The sequence below is a fragment of the Diorhabda sublineata genome, chromosome 10 (assembly GCF_026230105.1).
Source record: "Diorhabda sublineata isolate icDioSubl1.1 chromosome 10, icDioSubl1.1, whole genome shotgun sequence".
NCBI lineage: Eukaryota > Metazoa > Arthropoda > Insecta > Coleoptera > Chrysomelidae > Diorhabda > Diorhabda sublineata.
In genome coordinates, this window is record NC_079483.1 from 5,884,138 (window position 1) to 5,902,043 (window position 17,906).

General features: G+C 31.1%; 3 protein-coding genes across 10 annotated transcripts in view; 1 reads left to right on the forward strand and 2 right to left on the reverse strand.

The window, feature by feature from the left end:
* On the forward strand, nt 1-14,620 carry LOC130449592 (3-hydroxyisobutyryl-CoA hydrolase, mitochondrial-like). Of its 6 annotated transcripts, none has more exons than XM_056787522.1 (4): nt 1-840; nt 924-1,106; nt 11,647-12,625; nt 14,404-14,620. In XM_056787522.1, exons 2-4 carry the CDS (start codon nt 1,026-1,028, stop codon nt 14,562-14,564), a joined length of 1,221 nt encoding a protein of 406 aa, XP_056643500.1. In that variant the 5' UTR covers nt 1-840; nt 924-1,025; the 3' UTR covers nt 14,565-14,620. The 6 variants fall into 6 exon arrangements, with proteins under 6 accessions (XP_056643500.1, XP_056643498.1, XP_056643499.1 ...); XM_056787520.1 differs by having other exon boundaries at nt 1-529; XM_056787521.1 differs by having other exon boundaries at nt 1-442.
* On the reverse strand, nt 3,104-9,913 carry LOC130449591 (probable E3 ubiquitin-protein ligase bre1). Its single transcript, XM_056787519.1, has 8 exons — nt 8,650-9,913; nt 6,898-7,468; nt 5,786-5,979; nt 5,432-5,672; nt 5,241-5,378; nt 5,001-5,188; nt 3,500-3,786; nt 3,104-3,404 (listed from the first exon to the last, which is right to left on the reverse strand). The coding sequence occupies exons 1-8, from the start codon at nt 9,725-9,727 to the stop codon at nt 3,105-3,107; spliced, it is 2,997 nt and encodes a 998-aa protein (XP_056643497.1). The 5' UTR covers nt 9,728-9,913; the 3' UTR covers nt 3,104.
* The window catches only part of LOC130449593 (adenylate kinase isoenzyme 1), a 14,004-nt gene continuing 10,664 nt past the window's right edge, over nt 14,567-17,906 (reverse strand). For 2 of the 3 annotated variants that reach the window (XM_056787527.1, XM_056787526.1), the window contains exons 3-4: nt 16,887-17,258; nt 14,568-15,620 (exon numbers count right to left, since the gene is read on the reverse strand). In XM_056787527.1, the coding sequence (XP_056643505.1) occupies nt 15,549-15,620; nt 16,887-17,258 (444 nt within the window). In that variant the 3' untranslated portion in view covers nt 14,568-15,548. Of the gene's footprint in view, nt 15,621-16,886; nt 17,259-17,906 lie in introns of all 3 variants that reach the window. The other variant, XM_056787528.1, reaches the window with a different exon arrangement.

Sequence of the window (17,906 nt, forward strand, 5' to 3'; positions counted from 1 at the left end):
ATGGTTAAATTCGACGTCAAGTGCGCGATCATTGTGTGCGTTATGATAATTTCTACAACGGCAACAGGGGTGATGTGTCATACCACATAAGTAAATTTGTTATCGCTGTAGTGGTAGTAGATCACGTGTGATTTTAGGGATTTATGTATATCTTTTGTCAGTTTGGCCGTTCTGCTCCAGTTCAGTTTTTCTAAGTGCTTGACACGTAATTGCTGTTGTCATTCGTGATGAGATTTTTTCCTGTGCATATAAAGAAAATTTGAACGTTTAGGGCTCAACACTCACCAAATATACATCATACTGATTCTGCTGAAATACTAGGGCGTATTGGTTTGTATATATAGTTAGTTTCCAAAAAAAAACGGCCAATATAATGTCGAAGAAATGTGATCGCATTTTATAAATGTGTAATGAGAATGAACAGGTTTAGCTAATAGGCCAGGTAAATATTGCTTAAAAGTTGTAACAATTTGTGACTCTCGTACTTATTACATGGTTGATGCAATCTCCTATATTGGAAAGGAACCAGGTAAAACCTCAGCCAGTTACTATGTTAACAAATTAACAGAGAATATTCATGGCTTTAGTCGCAATATAACTTGTGATAACTGGTTTATGTCCATTCATTTAGCTAGACAATCATTAAAAGATCATAATTTAATAATGGTAGTTACTTTGAAAACTGTTTTGAACTCACAATTCGGGTTTTCTGATAAGATCACGCTAGTTTATTTCATTCATGAGAAAAATAAATTGATTTCTACGATGCACAATCCATCGGAAAAGAACAAAGAATCTAAAAATCCTGAAGTGATAGATTTTATAATATGTTTTTGAGGAGTAAGTGGATACTTTTGATAAAACGGTTCATGTCTATTCTGTGTCAAGAATTCAAGGAACTGGCCACTAAAGATGTTTTATAGTATTTTAGATCAAGCGGGGGTAAATGCTATGGTACTATTCAAGAAAGTAGTCCCTGATAATAGAGTACGGAGACAATTGGTCTTCAGCAAGCTACACCATAAATGGAGACGCGATTACATTCACAGTTTCCTAAGGAACTGAGAGCAAATAGAAAAATGCTATTAGGAATTGAAGATCATAATGTAAGAAAATTTATAATACATTTTACTTTCGTTTCTAGGTACCTGTATTACTTTATAATTTTATTAACCATCTTTCTTGGACAACCATTAACTTTGAGATATTATTATCAGTATAGCATTTAAAGCTATTCAGATGTTGAATCCTTTTATTGTCCTTAATTTGTCTCCAAGGATGGTTCAACTAAAAAATCGAAGAGTTGGCATTTTAAAACACTCTTGGACAGTTTTATTTTTAGTCCTCAGACCCATAACACCATTCAAAATTCTTCAAATTGTTTGACACCTCACTCATATAAATCATTGACAACCTTTAGGTTTTTAGTGATTTGTTTCCCACTCATTCCTGTTCCAATCATTTGAATGTGTCTTTAAGAAACTTGAATTTAACTTTTGAAATAGTTGCAGTGCTCTTTTATAAGCAAAATCAGCTTGGTCAGTTAAAAGAGAAGAATCTCCTCTTACCTTCCTGTAGGAAAGGTACCAAACGTGTGATTTTATATCACTTTCTTCTACTTCATAGATTAGAGGATCTATATCTTCATATTTGTTCATATCTTCCACAGAGAAAGATCTGGTAGGAATTAATGGCATATAACAGTTTTGCCATCCAATGAGCATGATGTACTGCACCTGGAGCCCTCTAATGATTTTTTTGGTCCATAGCTAGTAAATTGAGTTCTATTAACTCTATGTAACCATCTCTGGTCTGCGTGTTCCTTTCTAAGACTGCAGTGAGCTCAGTATGTTCACTTCTAGGAACTCTGTGATGGTTTGTAGCTTCTTTGGTTAATCAAAGGTCATGATACCTTGAATAAAGGAATATCAGGAGAACGGGATAGTACAAAACGGAGAACTGAGAACAATTTCTAAAATATGATGCTTTCATGCTACCCATAATAATTCTAGCCTAGCGTCAAAATATTTTTTAGGTTATCTCCCATAATATACCAAAAAAATTATAGTAAGATAAAAACCTATTGGAAAATGAGGAGAATACGATGAAAATAAAAGGAAAAATAATTTACGGGTGGTCTGAGGTAGGGAAGGGAAAGGGGGTGAGTTTTCAAGGGCAAAAAACGGTTTATTTCGATTTCGGGTAAAACTATAAGTCTAAGGAAAAAAAGATAAATAGCACAGTTGTTGGTAATAAAGAGATCTACAACTTTTGTAATCATACTTTTTTCATATAACCTCAAAATTTTGTTAAAACTTCAAAAAATGTTTTTAGTTTTTCTCCAATTACTTTTGTTCATCAATTTGTGGAAAAATTTAATCAATAACTAAAAATTGCACGTAATGAAAAAAAATTCGGGTGCTAGTTTTTTTCGTCTTATTTTTTGCCTTTTCTGAGAAAGTTTACCATAATGATGGTAATATTTTTTTAAACCATCAGGAATAGAGATTTCAATGAACCAAAGTCTCGATGACTTTTCAAAAAAAGCTGATATTTTGAAGGGAGAATTTTCGTTTGAGAAAGATAAAAATAAAAATTCAAAATCTCGTTTCTTCAATTTTTCGCATTAATTTTGAGGTTATGTGAAAAAAGTGTAGATACAAAAGTTGTAGATCTTTTTATTACCTACAACTTTACTATTTGACTTTTTTCCATAAAACTTATAGTTTTGCCAGAACTCGAGATAAACCGTTTTTTACCCTTAAAAACTCACCCCCTTTCCCTAATAGACCTCATATCGTCCGTAAATTATTTTTCCTTTCATTTTTATTATATTTTCCTCATTTTCCAATAGGTTTTCATTTTACTATTTTTTTTGGTTTCGATCCTGGTCTATGAGTTTCCTAAAGTCAATTTTCTTATGTGCTGCTTCTATTCTCATCCAAAGTTACCTGGAAAAGCATTTCCACTTCTAGATTTTTCCCGCATATCTACAGGGCTTTTGTGAAAAAAAAACAAACTTGATTAAGAACATTTACGGGAACCTTATTGTGTTAACTTGAAATTTCTGATTTAAGTTTCATAAAAAATGAAAAACCAAAACTTTACGTAACAAATTTATTGGTAGCAAGTTTTGTCGGTAGATACACTTCACTTAAAAATATTCGACTCTTCATTAAACCCTCGATACCAGCTTTGTAATTATTTTTCAATAAAACGTTCAATTCAGCAGCTATCCTGGGATTGCCATCCATGTAAGGAGTAACCAAAAGCTGTTGAATCAATTTCAATTCCTTCAATGTTAAAGATTGAGTTTTTATATCGAATTCTTTTATTTCCGATGGATATATCCCCAACCATTTCGCATTAGGTACAGCCAAGTGTTGAGATACGTGGGCGTTGTGCTGCTCAAATAAAAATATATCATTGAGCTGGTTCGGTTCTGTTCTTTGTTGACTCAAAAATTTATAAAAAATTAAAACCGGATTAGCTTACTTACAACGGATCCAAATTTATAATTGAGCATTATTTGTACACCGTGAGGATCGGCATCGACTAGAATAAAAATTGGAACGGCCATCACTATCCAGAGTTTCCTTAAGAATAATTGGGTATTCAGATCTGGGAAACCCTTACCGGTTATCATTATAAAAGGTTTGGGTAATTTTTTAAACAGACCCTCTTCTATCAATTTATAAAAAATCGCTTCTTTTTCAACAACGAGAATAAAAGATGCAGTTGTTTGTATTTCGGCTATTTCGCTTATATCATGAGGTATTGAAGTTCCTAAAAATATAATTACAATTATAAAAGAAAGATAGAAGAAGGAAAACTAGATAGTAGAGGAAAATATAATAACGGAACCAAAAAAAAGTCAAAAAGGGAATAAAATAACAAAATGAATCTAGACATAATAGTTTCCAATATATTTGGGAAAGAAATGAGAAATTGGAATAATATAACAAATAAATGAATAATTGGAAAGGAAAATGAAAGAAAATTATGAAAAATCTACTTTTAAAAGAACCGTTTGATCAAATACAAGACATATCTGTTTAAATTTTTTTTTAGTTTATTTTTCTGTACTTAACAGTTTAATTTAAATGAGATATTTCACTTGAAAGAAAATTCATTCTCATTACAGAGAAATATCTGACACATCTCCACAGTTTCTCTTAATTTGTTGGTCATAAATATCTTTCAAGATCCAATTATTGACAAAAAATCCAAAATGTGGGGACAAATAGCACTATAGCGGTGATACAAAGTAAGCCAGAGGGTGGGTAACTTTAAAAATGGTGAGTTTGAAAACTTTTAAGGGATAGGAAAGTTAATTTGACAAAATTCAAATACTTTAGTAGTGAAAGGAACCTTTCTAAAGAAAGAAAATTGAGTTGATAGGTTCAAATGCTCCAAATTGTAGACAAAGTAAGCAGAAAGCTTAATTATAATTAGTGAAGGTAAACGAAATGAGTATATTTGATAAATGTGATGTTTTAAAATTGAAAATAGTAAACCCCCAAAGTTTTTAGTAAAAAAATGGATTTGCCAGGTCCAAGTGGTTGTAAATGTATACAAAATCATCAAGAAACTTGATCAGTCTTTGTAAAAATGAAGAGAATGAGTGTGTCTGAAAAGAAAAAGATGTCGTGAGACTTGAAAATAGTAAACCAACCCTCCAATTGAAAAAACAAGTCCCTTCACAGGTTTAAATGCCTGTAACTTTGGAAAATGTAATCAAGACACTAAATTAGACTTTGTGAAGGTGGAGAAAGTCAGTAGATATAGCAAATCAAATGCTTTAAGCATCAAGCATTGAATTAAAAACTACAAAATTTTCCAAAGAAAAAAATTGATTTGTCAGATCAGTAACTTTAGAAAACGTAAATAAAAATACAAATGGTTCCACAGGTCCAAGTATCCGTAACTTCATACAAAGTGAAGGCATATATTTGAAAAATCTGCTAATAAAAAAAATTTTAAGTTATTTTAATACGTACCAGGTACTTTACAATTTAAAATCGCTCCGTTAGACATCAAAATTTCAAGTTCTCCATAAACCAAACCTTTTTGAGCGACTATATTCAACATCCACATGCCAGAATCTAAAATACAACTAACAACGTTTATAGCGTTATCCATAATCGACTGATTTTTTATCATTTCTTTCATTTGATAATAAAGTTCCCTGAAAGACAAAGAAAATATTAACAAATACATAAAATTAAGTTTCGTTTTACCTTTTAGTTAGTTTTGTATTGGTTTCCAAAAGGATCTGAATTTTATTCATCAAGTATAAAATCAACTTGAATCGACTGTTTTTTGCTGTTGATTTGATCACAGAAGTCGTACATTCATTCAAAGGTTTAAACTGTAATCTAAAAAGTGAGAAATATACTTCTTGGTCTGAATTTTTGGATATTCATATCACCTTCTATCTTTGAATATACAATTATCAAAATTCTGTCTTCTGTACTTTAAATATGAACTTTTCCCTTTGGAAAAATCATCGTAGATCATAAGAAAAATATCCCGTATCTTTCTTCTTATTTCTTTTTTTTCATATTCGGAATTATTCAGGATTTCACTGTTCAGTGATAACTTTTCTTCTCGAAGGATCTTGTTTAATTGCTTCCTCATTGTCTGTTGTGGTTCATTCAATTCCATAGATTCTAAATTTATTAGTTGATAATCATTTTCCGTAATTAAATTAGAATTGCAGAATGTTTCGAGATTATATATGCTGGAATGTTGTTTTCTTTAAAAATACTGAAGATGCAGTTACCTGTTGATACTTCGGATTTGTTATCGTCTGTAATATATGAAGACAAAGTGGAAATTGAACTGCAACTTTCCGATTCGATAAATTGCGATTCCGGGTATATATAATTTTGAGTCATTCGCTTCAAAATACCTTCCATCTCAGATTCATTAGATTTTTCTGCTGACTTTACTTGTAGTTTCTTCATTTTTTTAAGTCTTGACAATAATAAAATAGTTTTTATCACAAAATAGTTCAGTAGATGTTTCATGTAAATTTTGGTTTTAAAACACTTGCATTTCTTGTGACAAATTAAGGGTGTAAAATATGAGGATGATGATATTTAATTGTTTAAAATCACTAAAAACTGTTTTAAACTTGTGTTTAAATAAATTATTTCATATGCTTAGAAATTTTCACTCGTTCATTAATGTTAAAAGAACAATTACAAAAATGAATAGAATAGTGTAAAAACTAAAACCTTTCAAATATATTCATAAACAAGACGGTTTAGAAGAAACAAATTTACCTTCACTTAATTATTCTAAAAAGTATTTAAAAATCACGGATACAAGCCTAAACATTTTTGAAAATAACACCAAAATAAAAATAACTGAATTAAATAAAACGGTTAAGAGACACAACAACGTGAAAAATATAATCTAAAAATGAAAAATTTGTTCCTAAGTAGTTAATTCTAAAGAATAAAACATTTGTAAACATTCATGAAAGTAAGGTTATATTATTGTTGTGAATAATAGTTCAATAGTAATTAGAAATGTGTTGAAAAAGAAGAAAGAGTTTATTTAAAAAAAGAAGTATGTTTCAAAATGTTTACAATAGGTTTGTTCCAATATGCTAATCAGGTTATCATCTCCGGCTATGCACGGTGCTAGTAACAGTACTTGCTATCAACCAAGTATCGGAAAGACCGTCTAGGAAACGGATCACAAGTCGTAGCCGAGCGCCGGGTACAGGGTGTCCCCTGAATGTAAATCCAAATAATCACTCAAATGGAGTGCCTAAAAGTCACTTCTTCAATCATATTCCAAAGGTTTGAATAGATAAAAAAAAATGAAATATACAGATTCTTATTCAATTTAATATTAACAGGACTCGAATATTAATTTGCTTACCTATAAATCTTAGTTTTCCCCTTCTTGTACCTCTTTAAACATTTCCCCGAATTTAAATGTTTGCTCCTATCCGACGGAATTCGCTTCGTTAGTTTTTCTATTATAGATATGTTTGAAGAAGAAGCCTCATTGGCAATCATTTCTTGTTTTTTCAACTGTTTTTCATATGCTTCATTGAGGATCCCGTAAATTTCTTCGTCATTCAATATCGGACATCGCCGAGACTCCGTTTTATTTATACTCGATCCGACAAGGGATTTAATGTCATTTGTACGATCAAAAACGGGACTGACTTCTTTGACAAAGTGTTCTGACTGAAATATTTGTGAACTGTCCGGGTTTTGAGGCATAACTTCTTGTTGCGTCAAATGTTTTTCATATTCTTTGTTGAGAATCTCGTATATTTGTCTGTCGTTAAATATTTGACAAGACAGAGGCTCTTGTTTATTGCTGTTAGGTCCCACAAGGAAATCTATATCATTCGTAAATTCAAATAAGGGACTTACTTCCTCGAGAAAATCTTTTGAAGAAAATATATTAGGTTTAACTTGGTTTTGAGGTATTTCAGAAACTGCAAATGAAGCATTCAATAAATAAATTGTAAAAATTGCATTTCTACTACTTTCTAAAAAAAGAAGTCATTTTATGATAGGTTAGAACTTAAATGAATGTTACGATTTAGTGCTAAATACACTGTGACCTTGAGGAACTATCTTGCTTTGGCACTAGCGGTCTAGAATTTTTATTGTTAATCTCATTCCTTTTAGATAATTCAGAATGTAAGATGGTTCCAGCTGCTGGATATTTTCGTCTTCTATTTGATACGTTTCCATGTGTAATTCTCTGGAGTTCTGTAGTTTCATACACTCCGAGAATGTGGAAAGAAATTTCTTCCTCTACGTATGTTTCAGGTGCCCATAGAGGCGTAATTTGAAAAGCTTTATCTCTCAAATCTGCAGGTCACCCAAAAATACAAATTACCAATCATCATCGCCTTCAACTCCTTGGATATCGTTGTTTTCAATAAGGCTAAGACTGGTTTCATAGAGGCAGTTTTAATTACTGACCCTATCACCAAAGGCAAATATTGTTCAGAACGTTGCTTATTCTTGAACATGCAGAAATAAGATAACACTCACGGCCAGCTGTAGACTCGACTCAATGGTCCCTCTTATTTTTGACATTTGTCTGTCCTCTGGATAGTTTGATCGTTCCTAACTTAAACAATCATTTCCCCGATGAGAGGTACAGTAAAATCACGAAGGCGACAAATTGATGCACAATTTTCAACTAGAGAATGAGGTATACAGTTTCACAAAATTTTGTGTGAATTGGTTGAAATATGACATTAAACTAGCGTTTAAATTTGAGATACCATACTGATGTGACCTAACAACAGATAAGTTTGATATGTTTTACTGCCCATTCTGCTATACAATTACGGCTATAACATTAAACTAGTGTTCAGATGTAAGCTGTACATGTAAAATGATTGTTTCCACACTCCATTTAAAATTAACCCATAACTAATAGCTTTTAAAAAATCACACACTATTTGCTTTTAAAGTTGGGTTAATGTGACCAGTAATAACATAAGTTATTCAAAAAATAAAGCAGCTCTCTCTATCTATAAAATATATTAATATTAATGAAAATAAAGGGTGAATTTAATTGGTTCTTAATAATTATCCTTCAAGAAAATATTTATATAAAAACGATTTTTACTTTATTATAATAAATTGTAACACTTACTGTTCTTTGATGTTTTCGGAAAGCTCCATGAATCATTATCAATACCAGTATTTTCAGTATTATTATTATTATTATTATCAGATTTCATTCCATTATCAATGTTTTTACATCTTTCCAGAGCATTTGGAGATTTCAAAAAGTCTTGTAACACTGTAGTATCACTATCAGAAGAAGACATATCTACTTTGGAATATCTTCTTTTCTGTAAATTATCATCCAATAAAATATCCTTTCCTTCAGAAGTTTTTCTACTATTATTATCCAAAAATTGTGGATCTATAAAGTCAAAACTATTTTCTGTTGACTGTTCACTTGAATGTTTTGAATTAGAACTTTGTAAATCTTTCAAATACATCAAGCTATTTCTAAAATTCTCAGTTTTATCACTGTCACTAATTTTTTTCTTTATATTAAGAACTAAATTCGAAAATCTTTCTCTTTTAGAATCAGATTTACTATATGAAGCAGTATAAGTATCGGAATCGATTCTATTAGTATTTTGTTGAGTCAAATTCAAATATTCACGTAAATTTGGTCTGGTAAGTTTGTCATCAGAATCACTTTCACAACTTGAGGAATCAGTATCTTTATATTTATAATTATTTGTAATATCTTTCATAACTTGTCGGAATGAAATGTTTTTAAGTTCAGTTTTACTTCCATGTTTGACAAAATCTGGAGATTGCATAGTACAGTCATCTGAATTGGTATTAAATTTTTCAATTAGTATACTAGTGGTACCTTCTGAATTTTCACATTGTAGGTTGAAATTTTCAGAATTAACGTATGTTTCTTTTGAAAGTTTGTGATTTATTTCTTGATGCTCTACATTACGTTCACTTTGTGAAATCTTCTTAATAAGAGCATCTAATTTAATTTGTTTTTCTTTCTGCGATATTTCATCTTCAGATGAACCTTCTGAATCATTTTCAGTATGGTTTTTATAATATTTTAGATTATTCGGCTTATTTTTTAATCCTTTTTTGATATTTTCTCCATACGATAAAGACTCTTTCTTGTTTAAATTGTTAAAAGTATATGGTATTTTTGTTATTTTGAAATAATTTGTTAAATCCATTTTTTAATTATTTCGGTTACGTAAATAATAAAAATCCACTAATACAAATCAATACTTATCAACTATTTTCACTTTACCAGTATTTAATTTATTTATACAATTTATCAATATAAAATAATAGATTACATATTATTAGGTTAGAGTTTTCTTCCATGAACTCTTCTTCTTTTTATACATTGTTTTATAAAGCCCGATTCTAGTGAAATTACCAGCTAATTCTCAATTTTGTTTTTGTATTTATATGCAATATATATGGTGCATTCCATTTAGCGTTCACGGCGCTAGAAATACCCTTCTGGGCGTTCCACATAACGACTACGATTTTTATGATGGAATCGAGAACGTCATGACTAACGTTCACAACGACCCTTGTCATGAGATAGGTCGAAGTGAGCGTTGAAAGAATTAGCGGAGTTTTCAAAATTCAAGCGACTCGGATTGCAACCTCGAGAATCAATCTTATCATTCGAACTAGTATGGGATATTATAAGTACTTTTGAAGCATTCTTGTAACACACCTCCAAATATTTTACTATCGCCGCAGAGGATACTCAACATTCAAAACACCTCGTAAACCATTACACTTGGGTTTACGGTTATAATAGTCTGAACTAAGTAGAACCGGAAAGATCGTAGACGTGAACGTGATTGTCGGAATGCACCCGTAGCCTTCCATCGTTCGAATTATACTCTCGAAAAACTGTGTAATAAACATAATAATAAAAAAAATAAGTATAATTTTAAACACATACTAATTCTATTTAGACTAAATTATCTTATCTCTCAAGCTCAAGTTTATTTAAAGTATCTTAGATTCTATTCTAACTTATACTCGGAGGTAATAAATGCAAAAGATAGTGGTTAGACTGTTTTATTACATTCGCTTACATCCATCCAACTGCAGTTGTTTTATTTTTTAACCAAAGGTTAATGTTTGTTATTGTTACGAGTAAAAAATATAATAAAATAGTATTTCACGTGTGTAAATAGTGGAATTATGATGAAAGTAGTTAATTAAAAACGCAAAAGAAATGTTTTCGCAGGTAAATAATAACATCGATTTTATAGGTTATCTTTTTAAACAGATGAAATCTGTACAACTTAAAATGTGTAGGAAGTTTTTAAATAATATTATTGCTTATTAAAACATAATTAGGCTCAAGAATTACATTAGTTTGAATTAATTTTGTGAAAATCATTATTAAAAATGTGTGTGTGAATGTAAATTAATATTTCTAGGGCTGCTTTAAACGTGAATAGTTGTTTAGTAGCAAAAATGTCAGAATACAGGTCATATGAAATAGTAGTTGTTGTATATTTGTTGGATGTACATGAAATGTAGTAAATAATAGTATTGTTATATTGAATATATATAATAAATATGGTAAATAATAGCATTTCATTTTTTTGAGATTTCCGTGGCGGTGCAATTTTATAATGAATTTAATTGGGTCAAAATAAAGCGAATTTTTTGTTTCTTATTTAATTTTTACATAATTTTACTACCCTAATATACCAATATTATGAATATTAAAAAGAACAGATTGCTGAAGCAAAATATTGCATAATATACGATGGGAACAGAAATAGAGCAACCTATTTTTAGAAAGTCTGTTGTTTAGTATGGTTTTTGATAAAAAAAATATTTAGCAATAACTTTAGATTATTACAAATGAATGTAGAAATATTTTGCTTCAAGCTTATCAAGCAAGAAGTACGCTCTGAATGCTTTGAAGCTCCTGTGAGGTTAGGTTAGGTTAGGTTTTTTTGACGTCAAGTATCGATATTTTGAAAACGAAGCGAGATATCGAAACATATTCTTTATTTTCGATTTATTTTGAATCGATTTACAAAATCCTGGCGCCATGGAAATCCTAGTCCCTTTTTTATGAAAAATTATTAATAGAAAACTATTTTAGGTTTTCTGTTCGCGTCTAGCTGTGAGGTTAGTGAGAAAAATAAACATATATGAAAGAAAATTTTCGTCAGAACCTTTAATTCTAGTCAAAGAAGTGAATAATAACTCAGTTGTTACATTGAATCGTCCCAAAGCTCTTAATTCCCTAACAGCCGCTTTAAATATCGAATTATACAAGGTTTTAAAAGAATTAGAACAACGAAGGTCGTTATTGATATTAAAAGGGGCTGGAGATCGAGCTTTTTGCTCCGGTGGAGATCTTCTTAAAATAAAAGAAGCGGCGGAAACTAAAAATATACAATACCTAAACGAAATGACTTTATATTCCCACCTCAATCCTTATGTAATTCTTAAATACAAAATTCCCGTGATAGTTTTAATGAACGGTTTCACTTTCGGGGGCGGTGCGGGGTTGTCAATTTTCTGTAAATACAGAATAGCTACGGAAAAAACTAAATTCGCTATGCCGGAAGCTAAAATAGCTTTTCATCCGAACGTAGCGGGGACATTTTTTTTAAATCGCGCGCCCGGGCGTTTAGGCTACTACATGGCCCTAACGGGAAATAGTATCAACGGATCGGATGTATTGCGTGCTGGATTCGCGACACATTTTTGTTTAAGTAATAAAATTGATAAGATAGAAAACGAACTGTTGAATTGTTCCGATGAAATCGACGTGAAAAACGTTTTGGAAAATAATTGTGAGAAAAGTTTTCCGGAGTTTTCTTTGGGTTCGACTATGGATAAAATTAATGAATGTTTTTCGGGGGACACTGTAGAGGACATTTTTTATAAATTAGAACAAGATGGTAGTACTTGGGCAAAGGAAACGTTGGAAATGATGAGGAAGTATTCACCTTCGTGTTTAAAAGTTATATTGAGGCAACTACAAATTGGTAAAAATATGAGTGTAGCGGATTGTTTGGTTATGGAATCTAATCTAACGGTTAATTTCCATAATTTCCCAGATGCAATTGAAGGTGAGTTTATATTTTATTCCAAAATTTACATAGGTACTTGGTTCAATAGGAATCATCATTAATTGACGCCATACTGTTACATCATTATTTATATACCGCCATATTGAAAATAGTGTTTGTGAAGATGCTGTCTACATAGTTATTATGTTAAAGGCCAGAAAATTTGGCAACTGACATTTGTAAAATATAAATGTATAACCAGGCAATATAACGAATTGTCAAAATTAAGCGATGTCAATTTAAAAATGGCCGCCGCGGGGTAAACAAATGCGTTTGTCGTGAGTTTCTGTGTTATTTGTTTGATTTTAAACCTTATTAGTCCCATTTTAATTACGAAATGGCATCTTAAAGAGTTGTGCTACACGAAGAAGTGCGAAATTTCTTCCTGGAAATGGGGTTTTTGTTAATCTTAAACGGCAAATATAGTCTGAAAAGCATTTATATTGAAAACGGGTGAAAACTGAGCAGGATTCTGACCAAAGCTCTTTTATTTTAATGAAAAGAGGTTAACTCTACCAAAAGCTTTATGTTTGTACTTGAAAAGTTTCGTAATTTAAGCACAAAATAAATGCAAGTGTTTTTAATTTTATAAATTGCTTGAGAACTTACTTGTAGACTGACTAAAAAAATACAAAAATAATTTCGCTGTAACAGATTTAAACAGTATCTCTTGTCGCCATAAAACCAAAAAAAAACTATACAAAACAACACTCACTATTGGGAAACCAAGAAATGCTAACACTGGTACATACGAGGAAATCGATTATTTACACCACGTCCGCCATTTTGGCGTATATCAGCTGTTTCCTTATATTGCCTAATCGAGTACCCTACATTCTAAGACCTTGTAAGACAGCATCCACACTGTTTATTTACGATGTTTATTCTAATAAGTTTGAAATGATATCGAAAGGACCGTAGATAATTAGCTGGTCTATTATAAACAATTAATATCAAGTTTTAACTAAAATAAATACAAAATAATGAATAATCAGTGTTGATATTTTGATTTGTTACTTCGTATAATAAGTTTTTCTATGGTCGAACGCCACAATTTTGAATATGGCGTCAGGTTCCATGAGATCATTTACCTAGATGAATGTTTTTCATTATTGAGAACGTTTTAATTAGTAATTTGGAGATTCAGTTTGTAGAATAGTGGGCGGCCAAGTGCCGTTAAACACCTAGAGCTCCGAGTTGAGGAGTGTTGGAAGTTGAGGATAGTTTAGGACCCACGGCCGTTAAGCTCTGAGCCGTTTGACTCCCCTTTTTATTGTCAGAATCACTGATGTTGCGCCGTTTGAGCCGATCAGAGTTTCGAAATCGGAAGAAACATGCTTTGAAGGTAGTGGGTTTCGTAGTCTCCGTTTGATCACAGTCCTTTTGGAATTTTGCATGGTTTGCGATATCTAATTAAAATTCAAGTACAACATGATTGTTTCCGCCTTGGATTAAGCCTCCATCATCATGCCTACGTAGGCGCGCCCGAAGAAGGCGGCCACTGGGCTATCACCACCTTTTCGGTCCAACGGCTCTTGTGGGTGTTCAATTTAAATTAAGTCTATTCCTGTATTAGCAAATTTTTTTGATTTGGGGGATGTTACCCTCATTTAGGAGATTAAAATTTGAGTTATTCTTTAGAAAGTCGAAAGGTTTTGGCAAAAACGATAAATCGGTGAATTTGCCCTAACAAATTTGTGTATGTGGCCTACGCAGGTTCTTCTAAAAAAAAATGTTGCATGTTAATTGAATTTTGTGCTCAAAAGTCTAATTTTTAGGAACTAGAGTTGTACTAGTAGATAGACAAGATTCGCCTCAATGGAATCCATCACAATTATCTGACGTCACAGAAGAGCTGATTCAAGGTCATTTTAAGCCGGCCATTGGAGAAAAACTGAGAAAATTTCTTAATGAAATCGATAATTCATTAGAAAGATGATGATTTTTTTTTAATTTTTATTATACGAAAAAATAAATATAATATTCTGTAAAATTTATACGTATATTTACATTCTTTCCTTATGTAGCCTCATCCATTTTTTACCACAACAAATACATCACTATGAGTACGATCCTCTTAACAACAATTATAACACACTAAATCGTTTCACTCAAAGCCCGAGGTCGTTATAGAAGATATAACGTGTTGCGCCCTTTTATCCATCAAATAATAGCGAGTTGAAGTAGAATTTAATCAAAACGTATCGGCAATTCAACGATAGCAACCAGAAAAGTTACTTTTCACGTTCCCGAAACTAACGTTGTAGTTAGTTATGTTAAAAACGCAACTGTAAATTCATAAACTTCCATAATGACTTAACCTCAATCTTAGCGAATAACGTATTTTACACTTCACGTTTATACCCAGTAGCCATTTTGTACGCTTACAGGATACAAGAAGTGCGTTTCCGATATAAATTTCTTCTATAATGCCCGCGGTCTTTTTATCTTAGTGGAACGGGAGTTATGGGGTTCGCAGAGCTTGTGGGCGTTAAGTTGAATGTTTTAATAGACGCAAATAGCCCGAAGGTCTTGACTAACGTTAAAATGCCGAAAAAATACAAACAATAGTAATTTTGAGATGAAAATAACTTTTAGAATGAGATATCACAACCCCTTACTTCCAATTTGATTATTTAAGGGTTGTTACTTTCACTTGTAGGCGTGAAAACAGCTACTGAATTCATTCCATTTGATGTTACGCACTGTATATTAGTATTTTATTTTATTAAGAATGACTATGATGTTATCAACTTCAAGATTTATAGGTTATGTTTACTTTTCAAAATATCTTGTATGATATATGAATATGAGTAAAATAACAAACGTCTAACAATTAATATATATTTTGCGATAAATAAATAAATTGCTTTAAAATCAAAAACAGTTGACGTTGGTATTAATTATTTTTTTTTATGGAAAATTAAGCCACTAAAGGATCCAGGTACTTCGTTACGTCTTGAAAAATTTCATCGGTTGATCTCTCGGCATTGATCTATAAAAAAATTATAATTTCAAATTGCTTGGTTTCAAAATTTTCATGATTGATTCTTGGAAATATAAAATAACTAAGGATATTGATATATTTTTGTAATCAAAAAATATCTTAACATCGCGTCAATACATAAATTGTTTGCTGGTTTTCCAGTTAGCAAAAGACCATTAATTGACTTATCAATAAGTTATCGAGAAGTATCGATAGTTATCGATATGGAATTAGAACTGAAAATGAAATATATTTCAGTTAAATTTGCAGATTCAAAATATATTATTTTAAGGGAAAATAATGTTTAGACAAAGAAATATTTCATTTATTTTAGTGTATCAATTAATTATGACATTTGAAACTGTTCTTCTGTTCCGACTTGCTACTAGTTTTTCATAATTTCTTCTACACTTTATTTTTTATGTTCGTGAAATAAATACGTGCAAATTATAAAGTTATAAACGATTTCTAAGCATGAAAGTGAGAATGAAAAAATTCCTCATTTCTCAGACCTTCTGATATGTTTCTACATCGTCTTGATTTTAAATCAATGCGATAAAAAAAATAAAACTGCATTAACAAACCACGAAATATCAAAAAAAAAACAGCAAATGAAAACGAAGAAAGGCTCATTGCAACTTGTGACTCTGTCTAGGTCAAACATCTCAGTATTTAGAAAATAGACTAAAACGTCATCGATACGATAAAGAAAAGAAAACTGCATTAACGAAACGCGAAATATAATGAAAAAAATAAATGAATTCAATTATACGGACGGAAGTAAATTTTTAACTGTCTTGAAAAAACTAATTTCAAATCAGAAGAGACCTAAAATCAGGACGATTCAGAAACATAAAAAAATGAAAAATGTTTAGGTGCCGAGTGAATTATCGATAGTGACAATCGATTGTTTTCGATATACACGAAGTTATCTCATCTGCTAGTTTTTCTGCCGTCCAGTCAGCTCAGCATATTAACCATTGGAGGGAGTGCAACAGAATTTCTGTAGGTCTAACTTTTTAAGGTTCCATCGCGGTGTTTGTTGGTCGTCTTTCGTCGTCATTCGTCATTCACATCACGTTTTTTCCCAAAACGTGATGTGAATGAAGTGATTATTGTAGTATTTCTACAAAATCCAAAAAATCTTTGCAAGAAACTATCACGTCTATTATATTCCTTCAGTTTTATATATTTAAAAACTGGTTATTCTTCTTAACATGAACAAAATAAAGACATAACCTCAAATAACACAATCACAAACTACATTAAACTCACCCTCACTAACTTGAGGCTGTAATGATCCAAGATGGCATTGGTGTAAGTGTTAAAAGTGTTCAATCTCTTCTTAATTGTATCTATATTATCATCCACTCTTCCTGATGTTTCCGCTCTCCCCAATAACCTTTTAACTAAAGTATCTTCCGATGCTTCGAAGAATATGATTACGTTTACCGGAGCTATGTTGTCTTCAAACATTATACCTTGCTCCTTTTCTCTCGGATAACCGTCGATTAAATATCCTTTGGAAGTTGGTAAGGCGTTTATTATGGCCGATTTGATCAAATCCAAAACTATTTCCATAGGTACGAGTTCGCCCTTTTCCATTATGGCGGTTAGTTCTTTTCCTCGTTCGCTGCCACTTTCAACCTGTTGAATTAAAAGAAATTGATACTGGGTGTTTAAATATCGAGTCCCTAGTGTCTATAAATCAGTAGACGTTTTATTACTCATTCACTCATAACTTGAAAATTTCCGAAATTCATTAACTTCCCTTAAACACGTATTTCGATTTGAAATTCAATGGACAACAAGCGAATACATAATAAAAAATCGATTTTATTAATCGATCGATGACATTTATATATTGAATTCTCATAGACAAACATAAAGTCCAAGTATAGAAAATAGAAGAAGAATATACATTTGACCGACCGGTAGTTGAAAGTGACTGACAGTTTAATGTAACCTAATTGTTGTAAATAATTTATTTAGAGAAACTGCATTGAAAAATAAGAATTTACTTATTGTAAACTGATTCTTCATTAAATAACTAATATCTAGAAAAACATATCAATACATTATAAGAATCTTTCAATATTTATAAAAACGATGTACTAAAATACATTTACTATTGATTTACCCCAAATTAGCAGTAGAAATGTTTTACATTTATACAAAAAAAACGATGTTCTAGTATAAACAATCTCAGTTCGATACGATTTATTGTTGAATTAAGTTTGAATCATGCGAAAAAATGAATTTAAAATATCAGTGAATCACAACACGTAAAGTAAA